We start from the raw sequence: 21,283 nt of genomic DNA on the forward strand, positions 1-21,283 counted from the left end.
GCCAGAGCTACACAGAGAAACTCTGTCTTGAAAGACCAAACAGAAGAAGTACACTGATATATCTTAGAGATGGTACTCTAGCCTCATAGTCATGAGCCCAGGCTCCACTTCCCTAATTTGTGACCATCCTAGTGTGAGGCTTTGATCCTTAAGAAGACTCCATGACCCTAGGCTATTTGGGCATCTTCTCTGCATTGCAGGTCAGAAGTTGCCCACAAAAGAAGGAAGCATCCTGTTGAGAAATCTCATATACTTTCAGTGATGGGCCAAAACTTTGTCAGGAATCACTGAGCTGTGGAGGGGGCATTAAATAGGTAAGTGCCCCACTGACAAGGGAATTCTGTCACCAAAGCTGGGAAAATGAAATGGAGGGGCAGCTAGGATACCATCAGCCTTTTTCTTTGTAAAAATTAAAATGCAAATGCAAGGCCAGACATAGAGGGACACACCTGTAATCCCAACACTCAGGAGGTAGAGACAGGAGTATCTAGGGTTCTGAGTCACCCTCAGCCATGTAGTAAGTTTAAGGCCAGCCTAGGCTATTTGAGTGTGCTGGTATATTTTTGTCAACCTCACACAAACTAGAGTCACCCAGGAAGAGGGAACCTCAGTTGAGGCATTGCCTCCATCAGATTGGCCTGTAGGAATGTCTGTGAAACATTTTATTCTTTGATTTGAGGGGGCCAGCCCACTGTGGGTGGTGCCAATTCTAGGCAGGGCGTACTGTGCTGTACAAGAAAACAGGCTGAGCAAGCCATAGGGAACAAGTCAATAAGCAGTGTTCCTCCATGGCCTCTGCATCACTCCCTGCCTCCAGGTTCCTGCCTTGAGTTCCTGCCCTGACTTCTCTCCATGAGGAACTATAAGCTGTACCAAACTGCTTTGGATCAGTGTTTTATCAGACAGACAGTGAAGCAAACTAGGGAACTGAAACCTTGTCTTGGGGGGAAGCAAAAAGAAGAAAGATCAGACCATGGCCACCAAAAAGAAAAAGAAAAAGAAAAAAAAAAGAGCAAGACAGAACATATGACAAGTTAAATGCCTGAATTTGTAAGGATTAAGATTCTAAACCTTTTAAGTGTTTGTAGATTGAAGACTATATATCAATGGAAGAGCACTCATCTAACAGGGTTCAATCCACAGTACTGTACCCTGTTCTGTTTTGCAATTCATCTGATGATGGAAATATAGATGTTTATTACTAAATAACAGAAAGAAACATTTCAACCACTTTCTAATTCCTTAGTTTAAGTCAGCCTACCATTACCTCAGTGCCACCCAGGAAGTCCATCCAAAGGCAGATTAGAGTGAGTTCTGGAGATGCCTGCCCACACTCCTTTGCACAGGAAGAGATTCTCCAGCTCCTTCATGTGTGGGAGAATTTGCTTCCTCCATCCCAAACCGTGGACATTCTTATTTTCACCCTCTTCTTTGGCACCCTCACTGGAAGGGGGTTCCCTCTCCTTGTTCCCTTTAATTTAAATATTTATATTTTTGCAGCATTGTTCTCAATTTTAAGTTCTAACATTTGGAAGAGAAAATCGATTTCTTAGAATGAGGAATTGAGAGGTTCACTTCCTATGCTGCTCTGACTATTGGAGATAATAGAAGCTGAGAGAGAAGAAAACCAAAAGAACCAACCTGCCTCCTTTCATCTGCTGATGGGAAACACATTGACAATGATAATTACCAGATGCCCACGCTCCCTCCTCTGCTTACAGCTACATGGTTCTGTGAGAGTATATCTCTGGTCAGTAAAATCTAAGAGAAATGTTGAATGGACCATGTAGGGGAGCCTTAGAGGAAAGTCATTTAGCAAGGACCATGGTCCTTCCATCCTCTTTTGTCTCCTCCTGTCATTGGCTTAGAATAGAGAAATTATGTTTACTTCGACAACAATCATGTAGAACTCAGAAGTGACTTCATAACTGGAAGCTAAATATGAAGAGCAGGAAAAAAGAATGAGGATGAGGCCATGAAGGCACAATAATTACCCTTGCATTCTACCCCCTGCCTCACTTTCTACAACAACTAACAAATGCTCACCCTGATTAAGTTGCTACTTCTTGGCATCTTCCTATTATGCACAACTGAGCTTGATCATATTGAGAGTAACTTTCAGTGGAAAAGACTGATTTGCTTAATACTTTCTTCTACATGATGCCCGTACAAACACTACTTTAAAATGGTTTTCTGATGACACCATTAACATTTGTTTTTGACCGATTCTTTGCTTTATGCTATAGAACACTACAAGTTCCCTGTCTCATGTCCATTCTCTACTCCCCTTACAGAATAGAGGCAGTTTTGCTTAGAGTGGTGATGTGCCTAGGTAAGTGATGCTCATTGTGCACATGACAGATCTATCTACTAAGTTGTGAGGAACAGTAGTCAAGGGATTCTGGATGTGCTTAATTTCCTGATGAGTTAGTTGCTTTTCTTCCTCCCTGTGGGTCTTGAAAGTTGAGCATGCATATGGAAACCATGATTCAACAAGTCTAAGGGCAGATCTCCATGGAAACAGCTACAGAGGAAGACGATAAGACCTGAAACTCTGCTGACTTGGAGAACCACTGTATAAGCCTTTGACTGTCCATAACCAAACTTCATGTTTGGAGACTAAAATAACTTCTCTGTCAGTATGCCAATTGGATTTCTGTAGAAGTTTATCTCTATCGCAGTTCTTTCAACAAGAGGCATTCATTACTGACAGATGCTATCAATATAGTTGGTTGGAAGCAATGGTCGTGCAGTAGTTTACAAATGTGATTTATCTTGTCATGATACATTACAAAAGAGTAGACTGAATTTATTTCATGTCAGTGTATTTCAATTCACAATTTAAATATGTTCAAATACATGAAACTGTGTAATGTGATAGAAATAAACTTGATCACATGGATTCCCATTGTTTTCATTTCTGTCTCAGGTGTCAGAGAGAAAAAAGCCAAGCATTTGATTCAGTCATTTAGATATTTCATAGGAGGAAGGACCTCATTCTGGGCCCTATATGCTTCCATAACAACTCATTGGGATGGGAGGGTGTATGTTGAGGAGTTATTGCTAGAGTTTAAAAACTCAGGAAGAGCAGGAATGGAGAGAAACCACCAGCATTAGTCCCTGTGGACTGTAAAGATTTGAAGACTCCTGGTGCCCAGAAACACCCTATCTGCCCTTTGCTGAGACCCACCAAGTTACCTGCAGCAGCTGCTAAGTCAATTTGCTTCTCCTCTGCCTCCTCAAAACTTTGCAACGCTGTCCTTCATTGGTATAATTTAGGTTGGAATACAACTGAAAAGAGATTTTTGAAGAAGGTGAGGTCAGAAGGGTGAGAGGGCAATGCTGAGTAGTTAAGAGTCCTATGTAGTGCAATTCCCAAGCCACTTAGCACAAGTTCTGATACAGAAGGACCACTACAAAAGCATTTACAAACCTAAGGCCAGTTGTAGTATAATTAAAGCATGAAAGCTAAAATGTAGTTTAGGATGTATTTAGAGTTCATAAATTTGACTAAGAACAAAAGGAGTGGTGAGAAGATAAGGGATGGCTGAGTTATAAAAAACTCATACAAAGATAAGAAAAAAAATCATAAAATGAGACTTGTTAAGATAGCCCAGGTAGTCCAGCTGAGCCAAGGGGAAGGGGAATGCATGACTGTACCCTAGACGTCAGACTGATCTCCTCAGAGCTTTCCTTGTTCAGCTGTGTAAGTGGACTTAGAGTTCAGCTAATTTTTTAACTTGGTAGTCAAAACATAACATACTGGAGAAAAACAAGTATCAAACAATGATTATCCTCAATCTGTTGACATCCCCATTGTCAGTTATGTATTAACTGATATTATAGAATCAGATCATAGAGAAAAAGAAGACAGATTTTGAAATAACTTGAGTCAGTTCCTACTATTCCTGGCTCAAAACTTTGTGGAGACTGTACTGAAAGGAATACATTGTTCTATTTAACAATGAGTAGCATGGAGGGCTTGAATTATGGTTTAAACGGAACTCTTTAGAAGCATGTGGACAGTAAAATTAAAACCAATGAAATGAAACTTCATTTTAATCATCACTTGAAGCTGAAACATTGGGCACATCTATCTTTGCAGAAAAAGTTTCTAGCAAAATGTACTGTTGTGAATGAGACTCATCACATAGGGCAGCATTCGGTCATTATCCACACTGGAGTGCCGTCAGCTCAATTCACTTATGAGTCCACTCACATAACTTCTTCTCTGTTGACAAAATCTGACACAGACATTTTCTAATCCAATCATCCCATTACCAAACTCTCCCATTTCAGCACATTCAGCACTGGATACTCTTGAGATCTCGGGTGATAAAATGACCTGGGGGTGGGAGGGCTGGGGTTAAGGAGAAAAGAAAGGAAGGAGGCTAATAGTGTAATTAAAACAAAAAAAGCACAGAACTTTAAAGCACTCAATCCTGAGCTGCAAAACTGGGGATGAGATGCTGCTCCATTTATTTATCACGGAAGCTTTTAACTGGTCTGCTTGAATGATGCTCAGATGCTAGGAATGAGCCCCTAGGGAGTACAGGGTGTGCCCACATTGGGAGCAAAATGTCTGCAATTGTGCTTCTTTTGGAGAAGTAGCAGATATCTCTTACTAAAATTTCAAAAGCATCCTTAACCCTTCCTCCAAAAATATTAAAGTAACTGGCAGAGTTCAAAGGTAAAAATGATATTCAAGATTGATAGGTGAAGGGCTGGAGAGATGGCTTAGAGGTTGAGAAAACTGGCTGTTCTTCCAGAGGTCCTGAGTTCAATTCCCAGCACCCACATGGTGGCTCACAACCACCTGTAATGAGATCTGGTGCCCTCTTCTGATCTGCAGGGTTACATGCAAACAGAACACTGTATACATAATAAATAAATAAATCTTTAAAAAAAAAAAGATTGATAGGTAAGTGTTTCTAAAAGCAATCAACTTCAAAATACAAATAATTGTCTAAACATTTTCTAAAGATCACTAGATTATTAAAATTTTAAACATAAAAAATAAATTGAATAAAGAAATTATACCAAAATTAGTCTATATGTCTCTTCAGCATATTAATTTTGTTACCCAATGTTTGAATTTCCTGTGCTATGAATAAAAGGAACAATTGCATTAGAGGACTCTACTTCAGCCAACCACCAACCAGACAATGTAGATTACACAGAAAATAAGAAAGTAACAATTGTAACTGCAGAAAATTATCCCAATATAAAAATCTTGGGAGCAAAAATCACCAGTGAAGAGGCTCCAGGCAAGCAAACCCTCCCCCGGGAAAGAGTCCTAGGCTGATTTAGTAGAGGAGGCCATGCTGTCTGTTTCATTGCAATACAGTCTGGCTAGAATACATTCTGAGTGAGGCTGTCTTCTGTGCTTCCTAAGTTCCTATAAGTTACCACATTTTCTTACAAGATATGTAGAAAAGAACACCTCCTGGGTCTGGAGAGATGGGTCAGTTGCAAAGTTGAATTATGATTGAATGGAAGGAACTGAGTTTGAATCCTCTGCATACATGTAAAAGCAGGAGGTGATGGTACATGTCTGTAGCCCCACTGCTGAGAAGGTGGGATCAGGAGGATCCCTGAAGCACATTGGCCAGTCAGCTTAGCTGAATCTGAGCTCCAGGTTCAGTAAGAAATTCTCTCAATGTCTTAAATAATAATAATAATAATAATAATAATAATAATAATAATAATAAGTGATGATTTAAAGATTAAAGAGATTTAAATTTAAAGAGATTTAAGAGAAAATTTAAAGATATTTTCTATCTTCAATAAATAAATACATAAACCTGTCATATGGATTCAGCTAACAGTCATCATTTTGGCTGTGAGTGAAAGCCATTAATTTATTTACTTCACTTCTGATTTTATGAGATTATTTTTACAGGTGACTATAATCTTAATTTTTTAATGAATTTTAAAAGTAAAAAAAAAAACCAAATAACTAAATAGAGAAAACAAACAAATTTAAAAGAATGTATGAGTTGATAATTTTTAGTTATTAATTTGACTATGGTATCCCTGGGAAGTAAAAGAAGCAATAAATATGATCAGTCATACAGTCTTGACAATAAATGAGAAAAAAGCACAACACTTGCTCCGGTTTGATTTAAATAAGGAGTGGGTATTAGTGTTCCATTTGCATCTCAAGCAGTACTTGCTTTCTAAATTTCTCAGCATCTTAAAGAAAAAGTAGTAGGTGATGTGTTGACTAGCTACATATATTTTATCTATAATATATGTCAATTAATATCTAATAACTCTATAAAGAAATTAAGCAGTTTGTATAAACCAGGAGTCCTTCCAATAGAGTATTTGCAGATCAAGTCCAGAGTAGTGCCAAAGCATGTTAAAGGTGATTTTGTCAGGGGTTGGACAAACAATGTCAATCACAACTTGGCTTTTTATTCTGAAAGTAGATCATAGTCTCTAAAAGCATAGGTGAACTTTAGAAGGCCATTAGTGAGTTTCATTAGTGAGTTTCGTTTCTTTCAATAGTTTCTATGGAAGTTGTGCAAGAATTTGAAGGGTATGTGTTCATTGCAAGTTGGATTAATTCGCCGGTGCTTTTGCAATGGTAAATAAAACAGTAATAGTATATTGATTTCTATAGAAATATAACTTTGTAGACATTTTTACACTGCTTTACAATAACAAATCTCCTCAAGGGCAGATAACAAATCTAATTTATCTTTGGATCCCAGCACCTAGCAACAGACATGGAACATAATGGATTTTTAATCACACACTCCTGAATGGGTCACTTTTCAGACTTTTGAGAGCATCATCATCTTCCATATAGCTTGAAAAGATCAAGGTCATGTGCCAACTAACACCAAAGAACCTAATTTGCAGTTAAAGCTTTCCTTTGGCACCAATTCGAAAGCATTAACTGGAAGCACTGTATTAAATGATGTATGATTTTTTAATAGGAAGCCAAGAGGCTGGAGAGATGGCTTAGCAGTCAAGAGTACTTTTTCCCTTGCCTAGGACCTGGGCTCGACTTCAGCACCCACATGGTAGTTTACAACCATCCACAATCCCAAATTCCAGGGGATCCCATGCCTTCTTTCAACCTCTGTGGGCCCCAGGCATGCATGGTGCATATTCACACATTTTGGCAAAACACTCATACACATAAAATAAATCTTAAAAAAAAAATAGAAAACCACCCAGAACAATCTTCAAAACCTGTGTATGGACTTGCAATATCAATAGTCAAATGATTACACGGTCCAATTTTTCTAGACTGAATGAGAATTGGATGTGTAACACCCAAGTGTTTTCAAAGATTTATTTTGTGTGTGTGTGTGTGTGTGTGTGTGTGTATGTGTGTGTAAAAGTGTATGCCACCTGCATGTGGGTGACCACAGAGACCAGAGTAAGTTATCAGATTCCCTAGAGCTGGAGCTACAAGTGGTTATTAGTTGTAGTACACACTTTAACTAGTGAACCATCTCCTTAACCCTAGTACACCGGTGTTTAAGATTAGACTCCATGGGCATTTACCATAGAACCATATTTAAAGTCATAAAGTGACAATTAAAAATCTCTAGCTGTGTTAATGATTCCTGAAATGAGGTTCATCTCTACATCAGATTCATGTCACTTGGTTCTGACCCTTAAGCCAGGCTTTTAAAAATGCGTGTGTTTAAGAGCCCTTGAAAACACTGCGGAAATACAGAGTGGCCTGGAAGGATGGGTCAGCACTTAAAGGTACCTGCTCCCAAGTCTGACTATCAAAGTTCAATCTCCAGGGCTCATATGATAGAAGAAGAGGACTGACTCCTGCTAGTTGTCCACTGACCTCTAAATATGTGCCATGGGATACTTGCCCCCACTACACACACACACACACACACACACACACACACACACACACACACACACATGTATGAGGGGGGATGTCAAACATAGCCTGGTTCCATTTACCACAAAAATTGGAATAAAATTAATCAGATTCACAAATATTTTATTAATGGTGTACAAACAAAATGTTATGAGAATAATTTCTGGGCTTATTTAAATTAGATTAGTTTTTACAATAGCCTCCTTTTTAGACTTTGTTTTTATTTTTTATTTATGTGGAATATAGTCAGCATTCATGTGTGCCATGTGTGTACTGGTGTCCTAAGAAGCAGAGAAGGGACTCTGATCCCCTGAGACTGGAGTTAGAGTTGGCTGTGAGCTGTCATGTGGGTTCTGGGAACCAAAATGGTGTCCTCCTCTGGAAGACCAGTGTCTTAGTAACTGTTCTATTGTTGTGATAAAACACCATTACCAAGGCAGCTTATAAAGGAGAGCATTCATGTGGAGCTTACAGTTCCAGAGAGTTAGAGTCCGTGTCCATCATGGCAGGGACGGTGGCAACAGACAGGCAGGCGTGGCAGCACTGAAGCAGTAACTTAGAACTCGCTTCTTTAAAAAAAAAAAAATTATTTATTATGTACACAGTGTTCTGCCTACAGGCCAGAAGAGGACACCAGATAGAATTATAGATGGTTGTGAGCCACCATGCAGTTGCTGGGAAATGAACTCAGGACTTCTGGAAGAGCAGCCAATGCTCTTAACCACTGAGCTATCTCTCTAGCCCCGCGTCTTTTGTTTGAACTTTCCTTTTATTTATTCTTTGTGTCTTTCACATCATGCATCTCCACCACATTCATTCCCCCGTCCCTTCATATCTGCCCTCTGCCATTGCAACCCCCTACAAAATAAAATAAAATGAAATTTAAGAGACAAAAAAAGAAGAAAAGAAAAAAGGAAAAGGAAAAAAATCATGGAAGCTGCAGTGTGACACAGTGAGTCACACAGTAAACCCTTTTGTCCATATATTGTTACTTGCACGTGTTCATTGCAAAGAGTCATCAGTCTGGCTCAAGGCCTCTGGTTTCTGTTACACTATCAATGCTGAGCCCTCCCTGGAACTCCTCTTGGATATCCTGTTGTTGTCCTATGTCGTGGAAATCCTGCAGCTTTGGGTCTGCAGGACCAGTCCCTTCACATGCTCCAGCAGATCACAGATGGAGTGGATGTTGGGGTGCACCAACTCATAACCCTGGTTCTGGGCTTGGGTTGTTGAAGGGTTGGTCAGCCCACCAGACAGCTCACGTCTTGATCCACAGGTATGAGGCAGAGAAACAGAGGCACCAGGAATGGAAAAGAGTATTTTGAAATCTCAAATCCGATCATCAGAGACACACCTCCTCCAACAAGGCCATCCCATTATCCTTCCCCAAAACAAGGCAACTGGGGACAATTTATTCAAATGTCTGAGCCTATGAGGAACATTCTCGTTCAAATCATCACAAGCATCAAGGGCTCTGAAACACTGAGTCATCTCTCCAGCCAGTGCAGCAATCTTAAAATATAAATCAGAGAAAAATCACCTCATTGTTTGGACTCTCTAAGGAACTGCATTGCTAGAACACAATACTCCGAGTACCTGACTACTTAAAGTGTGATTGTAAGACTAGAAGCCTCTACCATCCGCTCAGACACATGGTAGGAATGGATAATCTGAGACATAATCTCACACCTACTGAATTAGCATCTTCTAATTCTCACAAATGTGCAATTCATAACTACATTAAAATTCAAGCAACTGTTTTAGTTCAGAGTATTAAGAAAGGATATAGCCCTTAACACATTTGAAAAGGTCAGTAAAGAGTGAGCATGCCCCTGGAAGAAGATATATCCCCCATTCTTTCACAGCAAGCAATTAGGTCAGCTACCCCTTAAGATGTTTTAATAGTTTTCCACTTGAAGGGGAACAACTTTGTAAAAGATGGTCTTCTATGAACTCCCAATATACTTTGTGCAACTTTTTAAAAATATATACTATTTTATTATTTTTGAGAATTTTATGTAATATATGTTCATATTCATTTCCCTCTCCAACTCCTCCCAGGCCCACCACCCACAATATCCTCACTTCTTCTCAACTCCTTTAAAAAGAAGTAATCCAGAATCCAATTTCTGCTGACCATATATACTCCTACACCTAGGTATGAAGCTAACTACAGAAATTTGATCAACCTACCAGGGCCACACCCTTAAAAATATCCCCACCCCCAATTCCAAAGCTATCAAATTTCAATAACTCATCAATTAGGGGTGGATGCTTGTGATCCACTCCCCACACTATGTTAGAATGTTGACTGGCTTAATCTTGTGCGGGTCTTGTGTGGCTACTGTGAGTTCATGAATGAACAGAGTTGTCTTTTCCAGAAAACACCATTCCACTCTCATCCACCCCCTGGCCCTTATAATTTTCCTCTTCCTCTTACTCAATGGTCTATGAGCTTTGAAGAGGGGGTGATGTAGGTTTCATTTGTGGCGGGCACTTCGCTGACACTTAATTCTCCATGCAACTTTTTTGTAAGAGCATTAAATTTCGTTGGGGATTTAGCTCAGTGGTAGAGCGCTTGCCTAGCAAGCGCAAGGCCCTGGGTTCGAGCCTCAGCTCAAAAAATAAAAAAGAAGAAGTAAAGAGCATTAGATTTCCTAAGTAATAATACTTAAGGTGGCCATAAAATTTGTCTTCATTATTAAATCTAGTCACATTCACACTATGTGGTCTCAGCTAAATAACAACAGAAATAATAATGTCCAAACTATGTATCTACATTCTCCACAAATATTAACAATTTGATAGTTCATAAGAGGAGCAATTAAGTTTGTAGGGAATCTACAGGTGCTTGCCAAGGGTAGGTTCTGGGAATAGAGTCAAAACATGGTCACAGTCAAGAAATATTAAAACTGAATGTGGAGAAACCTCGAGGAGGGGTGAGACAAGAAGTGTCTGTTGCTTTGATGTGTTCTGCTTTGCTTCCAGGGCTGTGTGTTTGCAGTGTGTTTATTCAACGCTCTAGAAAACCAGCATCGCTCTACCTAATGCTCTTGTCACAGCTAGTTAGGAGTCTTCTTGCAGGAGCAAGGTTCGCCTCAGCGTTTCAGCACTGCGGACAGCTCCAGGCGTCTGCGGGAAGGGGTGGGGTGGGGCTTATGAGGAAAGGGGCGTGGGTAGTGGAAAGGAACACTAAATGACTAAGTGACGCATCAGTTTTCGGTTAAACCAGTACACCTTTCACTCCGTGTTTTTCCTTTGTCTGACCAAAGGAAATATAAAAACGTAGCGCCTTCTAACAACTCGAGCCTGCTGTTTACACGCACAGCGAAATGCTTTCGGCACAGCTGGGGACAATAGCAGAGGCAAGGATTTTCGCAATGAATTAATTAAACCCTCACTACCCTAGGAAGCACAAACAATGACGAACCCTGATTGCTAAGCTTCAGGGTGCGATGTGAGTGAAAATGAGCCCTTGCCTCTGCTCTTTCTAATGGACCTGAAGAACAGACCCTGTTGCTGCTGTTAGAATCCCTTCCCCATCTCACGTCCCACCTCCTTTGCTCGCACATCCACCTGCGCGCAAATATTTACACATTGCCATATCAGAGAAATACACACATGCACACACATTTTCCTGCAAACACTCGCGCGCACGTCCTTCCGCAGCTGCCCGTGTCCTATCTCTTACCCAGACACAGACATTTATACACGTAGGCCAGAAAAAGCGCAACCCACGGTCCTGTGACTCCACGCAGGTCCTCAGAACACGCCGTTTACATTGAACCGATCCGCGAGCACAGACAAACCTACCAACAAGTCTACTGGCTGGAATTCATCTCCATGGCAACAAACATGGAAGGTGAGCCCATCCATCCCTGCTGCCTGCGAAGTAACTTTCTCCCCCTTCCTCAGCAATCACCATCAGGGTTCCAGCGCCAGTCCCTGGGAGAAGGTGTCCTTATTCTCTTGGATTTCAGAAGCAAGAGAGCTGGGTGGGGGGCAGGGAGAGTCTGTAGGTTTTGGTGTGCTCAAATTCTGAAAAGAAAAGAATGCCTCTGCAGCTGCTGGTGCTGTCAAAAAAGGAAAAAGAAAAAAAAAAAAAAGGGAAAGAAAATGTGTTGTGTGTATACAGATTGCTGATGTTTCTCCCATGATGTCTTGTAGGAAGTTTCCATGCTTCCTGCAGCTTAATATGTAGAAGACACCTGGAGCCAACACAAGGTAGAATCATAACGCTGGTCTAGGCTTCTTTGGTGAGACATGTTGAGAATTTCCAGATCGAGCTTACCAGTGCTTTGGAAGGAATGGGTGTCTGAGGAGCCACCCAAATATTCTCTTACGGAAAATCTCTCAAGGTTGACATCTCCGGGTCTCTGGGGGTAGATTCCTGAAGATCCTGAGGTTCTGGAACTCTAGGAAACCAAAATGCTTGTACTTCAGCGTGATGAAGACATCTGGGTTTGTAATTTAAGGATTTCCTTTGATTCCAACACATCCATTCCTAAACGATAGCTCAGTGCAGATATGGCCTCAATAATGCTTCCTGCTGTTCCTTCTTTGAATAGAATTTAACAACCTTTGCATTTGATATGGAGTCTGTTGTTTATGTACAGAAGGGCTCATTATTTTTTAAGTTTGAGTTTGCATGTCTCATTTCATGAAATTACAAATATCCTCTCACTAGAGACTTTTGTCTGGGTACTAGTCATAAAATCCTCTTTACCTGGAATATCAAATTGCACTCCAATTGTTTAACTATTTCAGATTTAGTGTTTGTGATGTTTTTACTAGATAAATAAGCAGGAGGGGAAAAAAACCTGTTGATTAAAGTAAAGACATAGGAGGTTTGTGCGTATTTTTAGGAGATGCCTACGTTTTTACCATTGGCTTCTGCAAGTGCATGTTATGGTGTGCAAATTTAATAACTGTTTTTGAAAAAACAAACTCAATAGCTCCTAATCAGTAAACAGTTCACAGAAGAGAAAAGCATTGCCTACCACATTCACTCATGGACATGAAAGGCTACATGCAGAGGCAGCTGTAAAGATGTTCTCCATGGTGGGTTGCTGGCAGTGACATTTAAAACATTTAAATATAGCTGAGCACGGGGGTGGGGGGAGGTGTGGGGGTGGTGGGGGGCTGGGGGGGTGTTGTGGTCGCCATCATTGGTTATTCATTGTTTAACCACAAAGCTACTCCACGACCTTGGGCCTTTTGATATCCACAGGTCCTGCCATAGCCCAGTGCTATGACTCATCAGGACTTACAGAGCAAACATGACGTTTGCCAGGAAAGAAAAGACACACTTTGAATCTGGTTGTTCACTACCAAAGTATCTAACCATTCATTCAAGTGCATGGAGTTCCAAGCAGCGTTTTATCAGAAGTAGTATAAAAATACACTTTAGTACTTCCTTCTTTGTATGGAGAGATTCTGATATTTCAGCTGAGCAGTGTTGAGGATGTTATCCATTTTTGTGGTTTATCACATTTAAAGTAAATTTTACCTGCATTCAGCTTTACATTCAACTCTTTTTTAAATTCACTTATTCTTTTCACAACTACTTTTTTCATATGGGCTTTTTAAAAATCAATTCATGGTTTTATTCCTTTGTAATCTATTTTTCTCATATTTCATTCATTTTCTATTTCTCAGGTATTAAAATATTATTTTCCTCCTGAGGTAAGCTTTACAAGATCTGTTCTATAGGAACTAATGGACCTTTACTTCCTATCTCTCCTAGTAATGGTAAATGAAAGTTTGTCTTTACTCCCCTATATGAAAGTGGTTTTCAGATCTTATTCATCAGGAAGTGGTCAGTATTGTAACTGAGGATTTCTATTTGTTTATGATATTGTTATTAGTAATATTTTATAAAATGTAGTCCACATCAATAGAAAGGCACAAAGCTCAGAAAACTTAATGATATATTCTCAAAAACTTAAGTCTTAGTTGGTATTGAAATGAGACAAGGTATCCATTTTATATGTGAAATAATATAGAAAAGTTTGGGGAATTATTTGAAAAAGCTAGGCCTCAAATACCAGTGTTTTTGAGTGCTTGGTACATCATGTTTTGGATATGAAGGATAATGTGCTTCCGTTTTTGTGTTTATCTACCTATTTATATAGAGCTGGCATCAATAAGCAGGCTTCTTTTGGACCTTTGTCCATCTCCTTTCCAACTATTCTCCTTTTCAACTATTCCAACATTAAAATATAAGTTTTTCCTTTTAAGATATTAACAAAATCATCTTTTCTCAGCTCAATTTTTGTTTAAAACTGTAAGCTACAATTCTTTAAACATTAGATGGATTGACTTAGATTTACTTTGAAAAAATCAAATATCTGGTTAAGTCCTTCTTATTGAGAATGATGCAAATTTGAATACATTATCCTTATGAGCCTTTAACTTTTATGGAAGTAAAACTTGTTTTGTCAAATTGTATTACCATCCAATTCCTTCTCCTCTTTAGCCATTATACCAAAATTTCCTTCAATTTATTAACCTTTTAGAAATTTCGATGATGGTGAAATAATTCTGCTATCAGGCCTTGCTTTTCCATGCTTAGTTTCCATTCCCACAGAGTTAGACAGTTTTTCAACGTTCCATCTGGAAACCTTGGCTTTCTTAGTTTTGTTTGAATTCCTACTGTGGATTTATTCGTGATCCTGAGTCCTTCTTATAAGTCCACTGGGAGATTTTATTTTCCTTCTGCAAGAGGAGCATGTATTGTAGTTTATTGATAGTGAGGTTTTTTTTCTGTGTTCAAATCCTATCTGGTAATAGCAAACAGCATCTTGCTGAACTTATAAGAAAATTGTCCTGGATCAGTCTAGAACAAGTCTATAGTAGAAAACACTATAGATGTCTAGATGTATCTATTGTCTTCTTCAGTGTTCCCTTTCAATATGTCTCCTTCTCTTAAGTTGAAGGTTTTAAAGACTTCCATGTACTGAGATCTCTCTATTCTGCATTTATTCATCTATATCAGTTTTACTTCATAATCATACCTAAACGTATTTTCCCCACGAGGAACTGTGTGTTGCACAAAATTATCTGGATTCCTTACATGAGAACCACAAGTCGGCAATGCCCAAATCTACATTTACTATGTAAATATGTACTGTTTCTTATTTTCTCCATTCTGCTTAGTGAAAGTTCTGTTTTTGCATTTGTTCAAGCTTAATAGAGTGGAGCTATCTTGATGGGTCTCTTCATGGCTCATTGCATTCCATTAGGTGCCAAATCCTAACTTTATAAATGGCTTTCAAACCTACACTCTCTTACTTATACTTATTCCTACAGACCTTCATTGCTGCTCACATGAACCATTGTTTTCCACTTCTTCTAAATATGTAGAAGATAATAAAATTTACCAATATGACTGCTGAGGAGATAAAATATGTATAAAGCACTGCATAGGAGAAAGGCAGTAAATGTTGAACATAGTTTGCTTTCTTTGTCATTACTCATGTAGAAGACTGAATTGTTCTCTTCTTCTTTGAACATGGCTCCTCTCTCTTGCTAGTTAGAAGCTAGAGAGGCCATATCTGCTACTATGTGACAACAGCACAATAAATATTTTGAATACAAGTATGACGACTGTCATCAATTAAATCATTTGTGTTTGACTGGGGCTTAATAATGGTATTTCCTTTCTGGAGCCTTTGTTCCTATCAGGTTAAGATTGCCTCTGCCTTTTAAGCAACCACTTCCTATCTTCAGTTTATATGAGTCATTGACGAATTTCAATTTTAATATTTATTTCATGCAAATTATCAAGCAATATCTCCCCCATTTTTGGTTAACATATTTCTCTCCTTCATTCTCAAACACAAGAGTTTTGTAAATGTTTCTGTTAGAAACAACAGGTTCCATCTCAGAATTTGAGTCATTAGAATTCTTTTGAATCTCAACTCTGAGAACTACATATAATTTCAGCCCAGTTTTCTGCCAAATTTAATAGTCATCACTTAAATGTCTTCAACCTAGTCACTGTTATGAAGCATGTAAGAGTGTGTAGGTAAAGCTAGACCTTTGTGATACTACACTGAAGACTGTCTTCATGATTATAGAACCCTGTATTTATTAGGATAGCTCAGTAATTGTGACTCTACATAAAACACCATAAGCCAGGCATATCTCTCATCTCCCTCATGAAGAGAGTACAAGGGAAGGTCCATGAATTGCCAAAGTCGCTTAACCATGCTGTCCCGTTTCCCTAGTTCATCAAGTTAACAGCAAACAAGCAAAAGAAGGTGAATTTAGCTATTGATATCTGAAGTTTTCCTCAAAGGCCTGTCTATGAAGTCCTGGCTCCTACTTACAGCTACAGGGCGGATGGGAGAGAGTAAAACCTTTAGGAGGAGGTGCATCTTATCAAAAGAAGTTAGGTCACTGCAGAGATGACCTTGAAAGGGACAATGAGACCCTGATCCCTCCTCCCTCCAGCCATAAGTGAGCAGCCCTCCTGTGCCACACTCTAGAACCAAAATCAGGCTCACATGACCATGGCTCAAACTGCCAAAGCACAGAGCCAGAATGCACTTTTTCTCTTTGAAACTGATAATTTGACATTTGCCTACAATGGAAAACTGAGCAGTACAGCCTTGCTTCTCACCCACGTTATCATCAGAACCTTCAGCGCCAACCATTACCTAGTAAATGTCTATTAGTCACACATTACCAGCGTATAATTTCCACAATTTCCTCTTCCATCTTTTGAAAAGTAAAATGTTTGCCTGTACTCATAACTCTGGAAGCTCTCTCATAGTTAGTCATTTCTGAAAGCGTATCTCCAAGTTATAAAAACCAGAGTAGGTTAAAAAGGGGTCATGTCTTCGCCATTTATGACTTTAAAATAATTATGTCTGCCTCTTCCAAATAGGCATACTGCTCAGTATGGCACACTGTTACCAAGTTCATCAAGGAAAGTGCTGGCTTATGTCAGTCTCTATTTTTTTTTTTCAGTGAAAATGTTAAGCAAATATTCTATGTTGCCTTAAACTCATTCAACCCTCTAGACTTCCTGACACTGCCCTGAAAGTTTTGGGTCACTTTTTAACATGTGTTCAAATAGCACTGCATTTCTTCTCATATTTGTACTAGTAATTGAGAGATAGAGTGCTACAAATTAGGTTTGTTGCCATGGTAACCTTTTTCATTGAATAAGCCATTCTTTATCCACACACCATTCACATCCCTACTCCACTCAGAAGATTTTGAAGTATCTCATTAATATCCTTCCTGGCTACAGCTAACAGCCAAGAATTGGGTGAAGAAGGAGTACTACACCAGAAATTTGAAGCTAAAAAAATCACAGAGATCAAATATAAAATTGGCATCTGTACTTTCTGGTATTGATTAATGTCTATGTAAGATGATTATGATATAATTTCCTGAGAAAACAAAGGGAAATTCACAGTTAGTAGGAAAAATCCACATTCTCCATCTCTGGACATGAAAAATCATATCTTTTTGAGAATGCTGCACTACATCAACTTAACCAGACAGAACAGGAACACTTAGAGAACTGTTGAATCCCAGTGTTACCTTCAAGGCTAGTTTTTGAAACCAAATGGAAGTTCTCTTGTCTATGTCAACTACTAATAAATGAAATTTCAAGCTCTCTGAATATTGAAAAAATAAATTTAAAAAACTTTACTCTTCAAAGATTGTATCTGCCAACATATTTAATTTATTCCAGTTCAAATACTTATTGAATAGAGATGATATGTCAGCTTAGAAAGTGGTTATTTTTTCATTAATTCATTAACTTACTGTCTAGAAATCTAAGAACAAAGTGTTATATGGCATGTGTTAGACAAATTGTTTACGAAGGGGGCTTTTGTATCTCTAGCTGGGAAGTTCTATTTAGTAGAACTATGTGAGCTTCATGCTTGATTACTGCTTCTGAAAAATGCCTTTTTGTTGGTTTGCTTGTTTAGTTGATTGGTAGGTTTTTACTAAGAATAGCAAAGTCTTGTAGGATAATCCAAGGGCAATTAGGTTGTCTTCTTCTGTGACCAATTATGACACCGTGCATATGTTTACTCTATGATGTCTTTAAAATATGTAACTACAGCAGCTGAGCATGGTGGTGCAGGCCTTTAATCCCAACACTTGGGAGGCAGAGGTAGGCAAGTCTCTGTGAGTTCAAGGCCAGCCTGGTCTACAGAACAAGTTCCAGGACCGGCTCCAAAGCTACACAGAGAAACCCTGTCTCAAAAACAAAAACAAAACAAAACAAACAAAAAACCAGCCAGGTGGTGGTGGTGCGTGCCTTTAATCCCAGCACTCGGGAGGCAGAGGCAGAGGCAGGTGGATTTCTGTGAGTTTGAGGCCAGCCTGGGCTACAAAGTGAGTTCCAGAAAGGCACAAAGCTACACAGAGAAACCCTGTCTCAAAAAACAAAAAAACAAACAAACAAAAAACAAGAGCAACAACAAAAGCATAAATATATAATCACATTTAGCTAAATTTATGACATTAATCTGCTTGGACCATGTCTACATGATGGTAAAATGAACAAATCATTAAACTGCTCAGGTGTTTTTAGCATTTGTGAGCTAATTGTTGCAGGAAACAGACTCGGCAGAGGCAGAGTTCAGTGGTCTAAATGCCTTGGGCTCCTAACCTGGAGACGGATGGAGGATGAAGCTGGTATAGACAGAGTTGAGCTGGGATATGTCCCCAAGACAACCTCAGCTGACACCCTGTGAAACTCCAGAGCTAGGCTACTTCTTTAGCGTTTCCCCCTTGGAGTCAAGACAGAGTCACATCTTTCCCTCCCTCACTGAATAGCATCCCTCCCAGGAGGAAACATACCCTTGGTAGGGCAGTTCTCTGTAGCTGAGGCAACCCGTAAAAGGATTTACTGCTGGGGATGCTGTCAGTGGCCAGGCAGTCAAGTCCTGCTCTGTGGGCACACCACAGTGTCCGCTAGTAAACCAATGTTATCGGTGCCTCTGTTTTTAGAGGTTTACTTTTAGTATCTTAAATTACATTCCCACATACATGTGGGTTCATGCACATGGGTGCTGCCACCCTCAGAGGCAGAGGCATGGGGTGTCTTGGAGCTGGAGTTACCCATGTTTATGTGTTGCTGCTTGACATGGAAGGTGAGAACTTAACTTTGACACTCGGCAAGAGTAGGACCCCTTCTTAACTGCTGAGTATTGTTGGCTCCTCTTACCTAGACACCCCTGAAAATGTTAAATATAGCTTACAAGGACCATGAACTTGACAAAATTTTAAAAATTCAGAAGCAGAAAGTATTGTTTAATCCTGCATCCTATGCCTCCCCCAGGATAAATAACAAAAGAACTCAGCCTTTGGCAAGATAACTCTGAGTTACCTGAGTAAGCCTAAAGAGATCATGATAAAGGCAAAGTGCACGTTTTGTTTGCTAGGACATTTAAAACAACGTGTAGCAAGGGGCTCCACCAAGGGATTTAAAAACAACGTGTAGCAAGGGGCTCCACCAAGGGATTTAAAAACAACGTGTAGAAAGGGGCTCCACCAAGGGATTTAAAAATGTTTTTTCCCTTTTCCTGAACAAAAAGTCAACCAACCAACATGCCAGAAGTAGGAAGTATTTCTGTCACTGGTAGTTTGAAGACAGGGTTCTTTTTGTAACATAAATCTTCATAAAAACCGATTATTACTGTGTTTTTAAGTTTGAAAGTTATAAGCCTTATTACTCTCTCCACGTATTCCCACCTATCCCTTGTCCTATCTCAGTGGGTTCTTTTTTATTTATTTTATTTTATTTTATATATATGAGTGTTTTGCACAGCTATGTCTGTGCACCACGTGTATGCCTGGAGGCCAGAAAAGGGAGTCAGATCCCCTGAAAGTGGAGTTATAGACATTTGTGAGCCAATATGTGTGTGCTGGGAATTGAACCTCTATTCTCTGCAAGAACAAGTGCTCTTAACCACTGAGCCATCTCTCCAGCTCCTTCAGTTGCTTTCTGAAAATGGACAAGGAGCTCCATTTTAGTTAAAGTCAACTGTCTTAACATTTCAGCTGTAGTTTTAGAATATCAGTCATAGATGGGGTACGGGAATGAGAATCTGGTTAGGAAGACCAGGGAGTTGTCTTAAAGTTAGCTGAATTACAGAAAACACACAACTTTAACTTGATTTTATGTTTGTTTAGAACAGTGATTCTCAACCTTCCTAATGCTGCAACACTTTAATACAGTTCCTCATGTTATGGAGACCCCCAAGCATAAAATTATTTCATTGCTACTCCATAACTATAAATTTGCTACTGTTATGAATCATAATGCAAATATCTGACATTTCCAATGGTCTTGGGTGACTCCTGTGATAGGGCTTTCATATAATGGAGAAGATGCTATTTGAAGCTGGGACTTTAAACATCAGGGACAGCTTACATGCTTTTTATTTATGCTAGGATCTCCACATGCAAAAATGCAGTGAAAACTCATATCAAAGAAGCAGGGACAACTACCTCCCAGCAAATCAAAGGCATTGAGAGTTAATCATGCTACTGTCATTTTCATGCTTGGCTTTCTATTGCACTGTGCAGGCATGGATTTCTGTGTCCATAAACCACTCTGCACCACTACAGTGGAACAAGCACCTCCAATGCCAATTCCATTCTGATCTGTATCTGATATCTTCAAGTATACTCAAGGAGTTAAGAGGCCTTGAAAATACCTGCTTTTATAATTTCTTGCCCAATGCCACACAAGAATGAAACTAAACTGGGTCCATTCTGTACCTAGGCGGAGAACTGACTCCTGCAGGAACTCCCAAGAGCCACCACGATGCACCAGTGAATGATGAGTAGCACTCACTGCAGCAATTCTTCAGCTAAGATGAGTGTCAACGAAGTCTCTGCATTCTCCCTGACGCTGGAGCAAAAGACTGGCTTTGCCTTTGTGGGCATCCTGTGCATTTTCCTGGGGCTCCTTATCATCAGATGCTTCAAGATTCTATTAGACCCATATAGCAGCATGCCCTCTTCTACGTGGGAAGATGAAGTCGAAGAGTTTGATAAAGGGACCTTTGAGTATGCACTTGCCTGATGGTGGTTCCAGTTTCAAGCCTTTTCCAGTTGCCATTGGGACACATGTTAGACACATTTGTAATTAGCCTGACTGTGCTGCTGCAGAGAGGATCATTTCATTCACAAAATTCAATAAACATCTGTGATTGATTTATCCACCATGCTGTGTAAAATCTCATGTTCTTCTTGGTCTCCTTCAATGGAAGTTTCTATACATAGAGCAGAAATGTGACCTCTACCACCTAATTCCCTTCTCTAATGCCTGCCCTTGCTGTCTGCTCCTTTCTACATGCTAATGAGTTACCTAGGGGCTTCAGCAAAGCAAGCCTGTTCTTGTTCCATACTGGGACCACAACGTAACTTTAGTGAGCC

The 21,283-nt window shown here is 39.5% G+C and overlaps 1 protein-coding gene across 3 annotated transcripts; it reads left to right on the forward strand.

Moving 5' to 3' along the window:
- The first annotated feature begins 11,137 nt into the window (after positions 1 to 11,137).
- Positions 11,138 to 21,072, forward strand: Ctxn2 (cortexin 2). 3 transcript variants are annotated; one of them, XM_036186642.1, is made up of 3 exons: positions 11,138 to 11,726; positions 12,032 to 12,325; positions 20,628 to 21,072. In XM_036186642.1, exon 3 carries the CDS (start codon positions 20,682 to 20,684, stop codon positions 20,928 to 20,930), a length of 249 nt encoding a protein of 82 aa, XP_036042535.1. In that variant the 5' UTR covers positions 11,138 to 11,726; positions 12,032 to 12,325; positions 20,628 to 20,681; the 3' UTR covers positions 20,931 to 21,072. The 3 variants fall into 3 exon arrangements, with proteins under 3 accessions (XP_036042535.1, XP_036042536.1, XP_036042534.1); XM_036186643.1 differs by having other exon boundaries at positions 12,032 to 12,088; XM_036186641.1 differs by lacking the exon at positions 12,032 to 12,325.
- Positions 21,073 to 21,283: the final 211 nt, after the last annotated feature.

The sequence above is a fragment of the Onychomys torridus genome, chromosome 4, assembly GCF_903995425.1.
Source record: "Onychomys torridus chromosome 4, mOncTor1.1, whole genome shotgun sequence".
Classification (NCBI taxonomy): domain Eukaryota; kingdom Metazoa; phylum Chordata; class Mammalia; order Rodentia; family Cricetidae; genus Onychomys; species Onychomys torridus.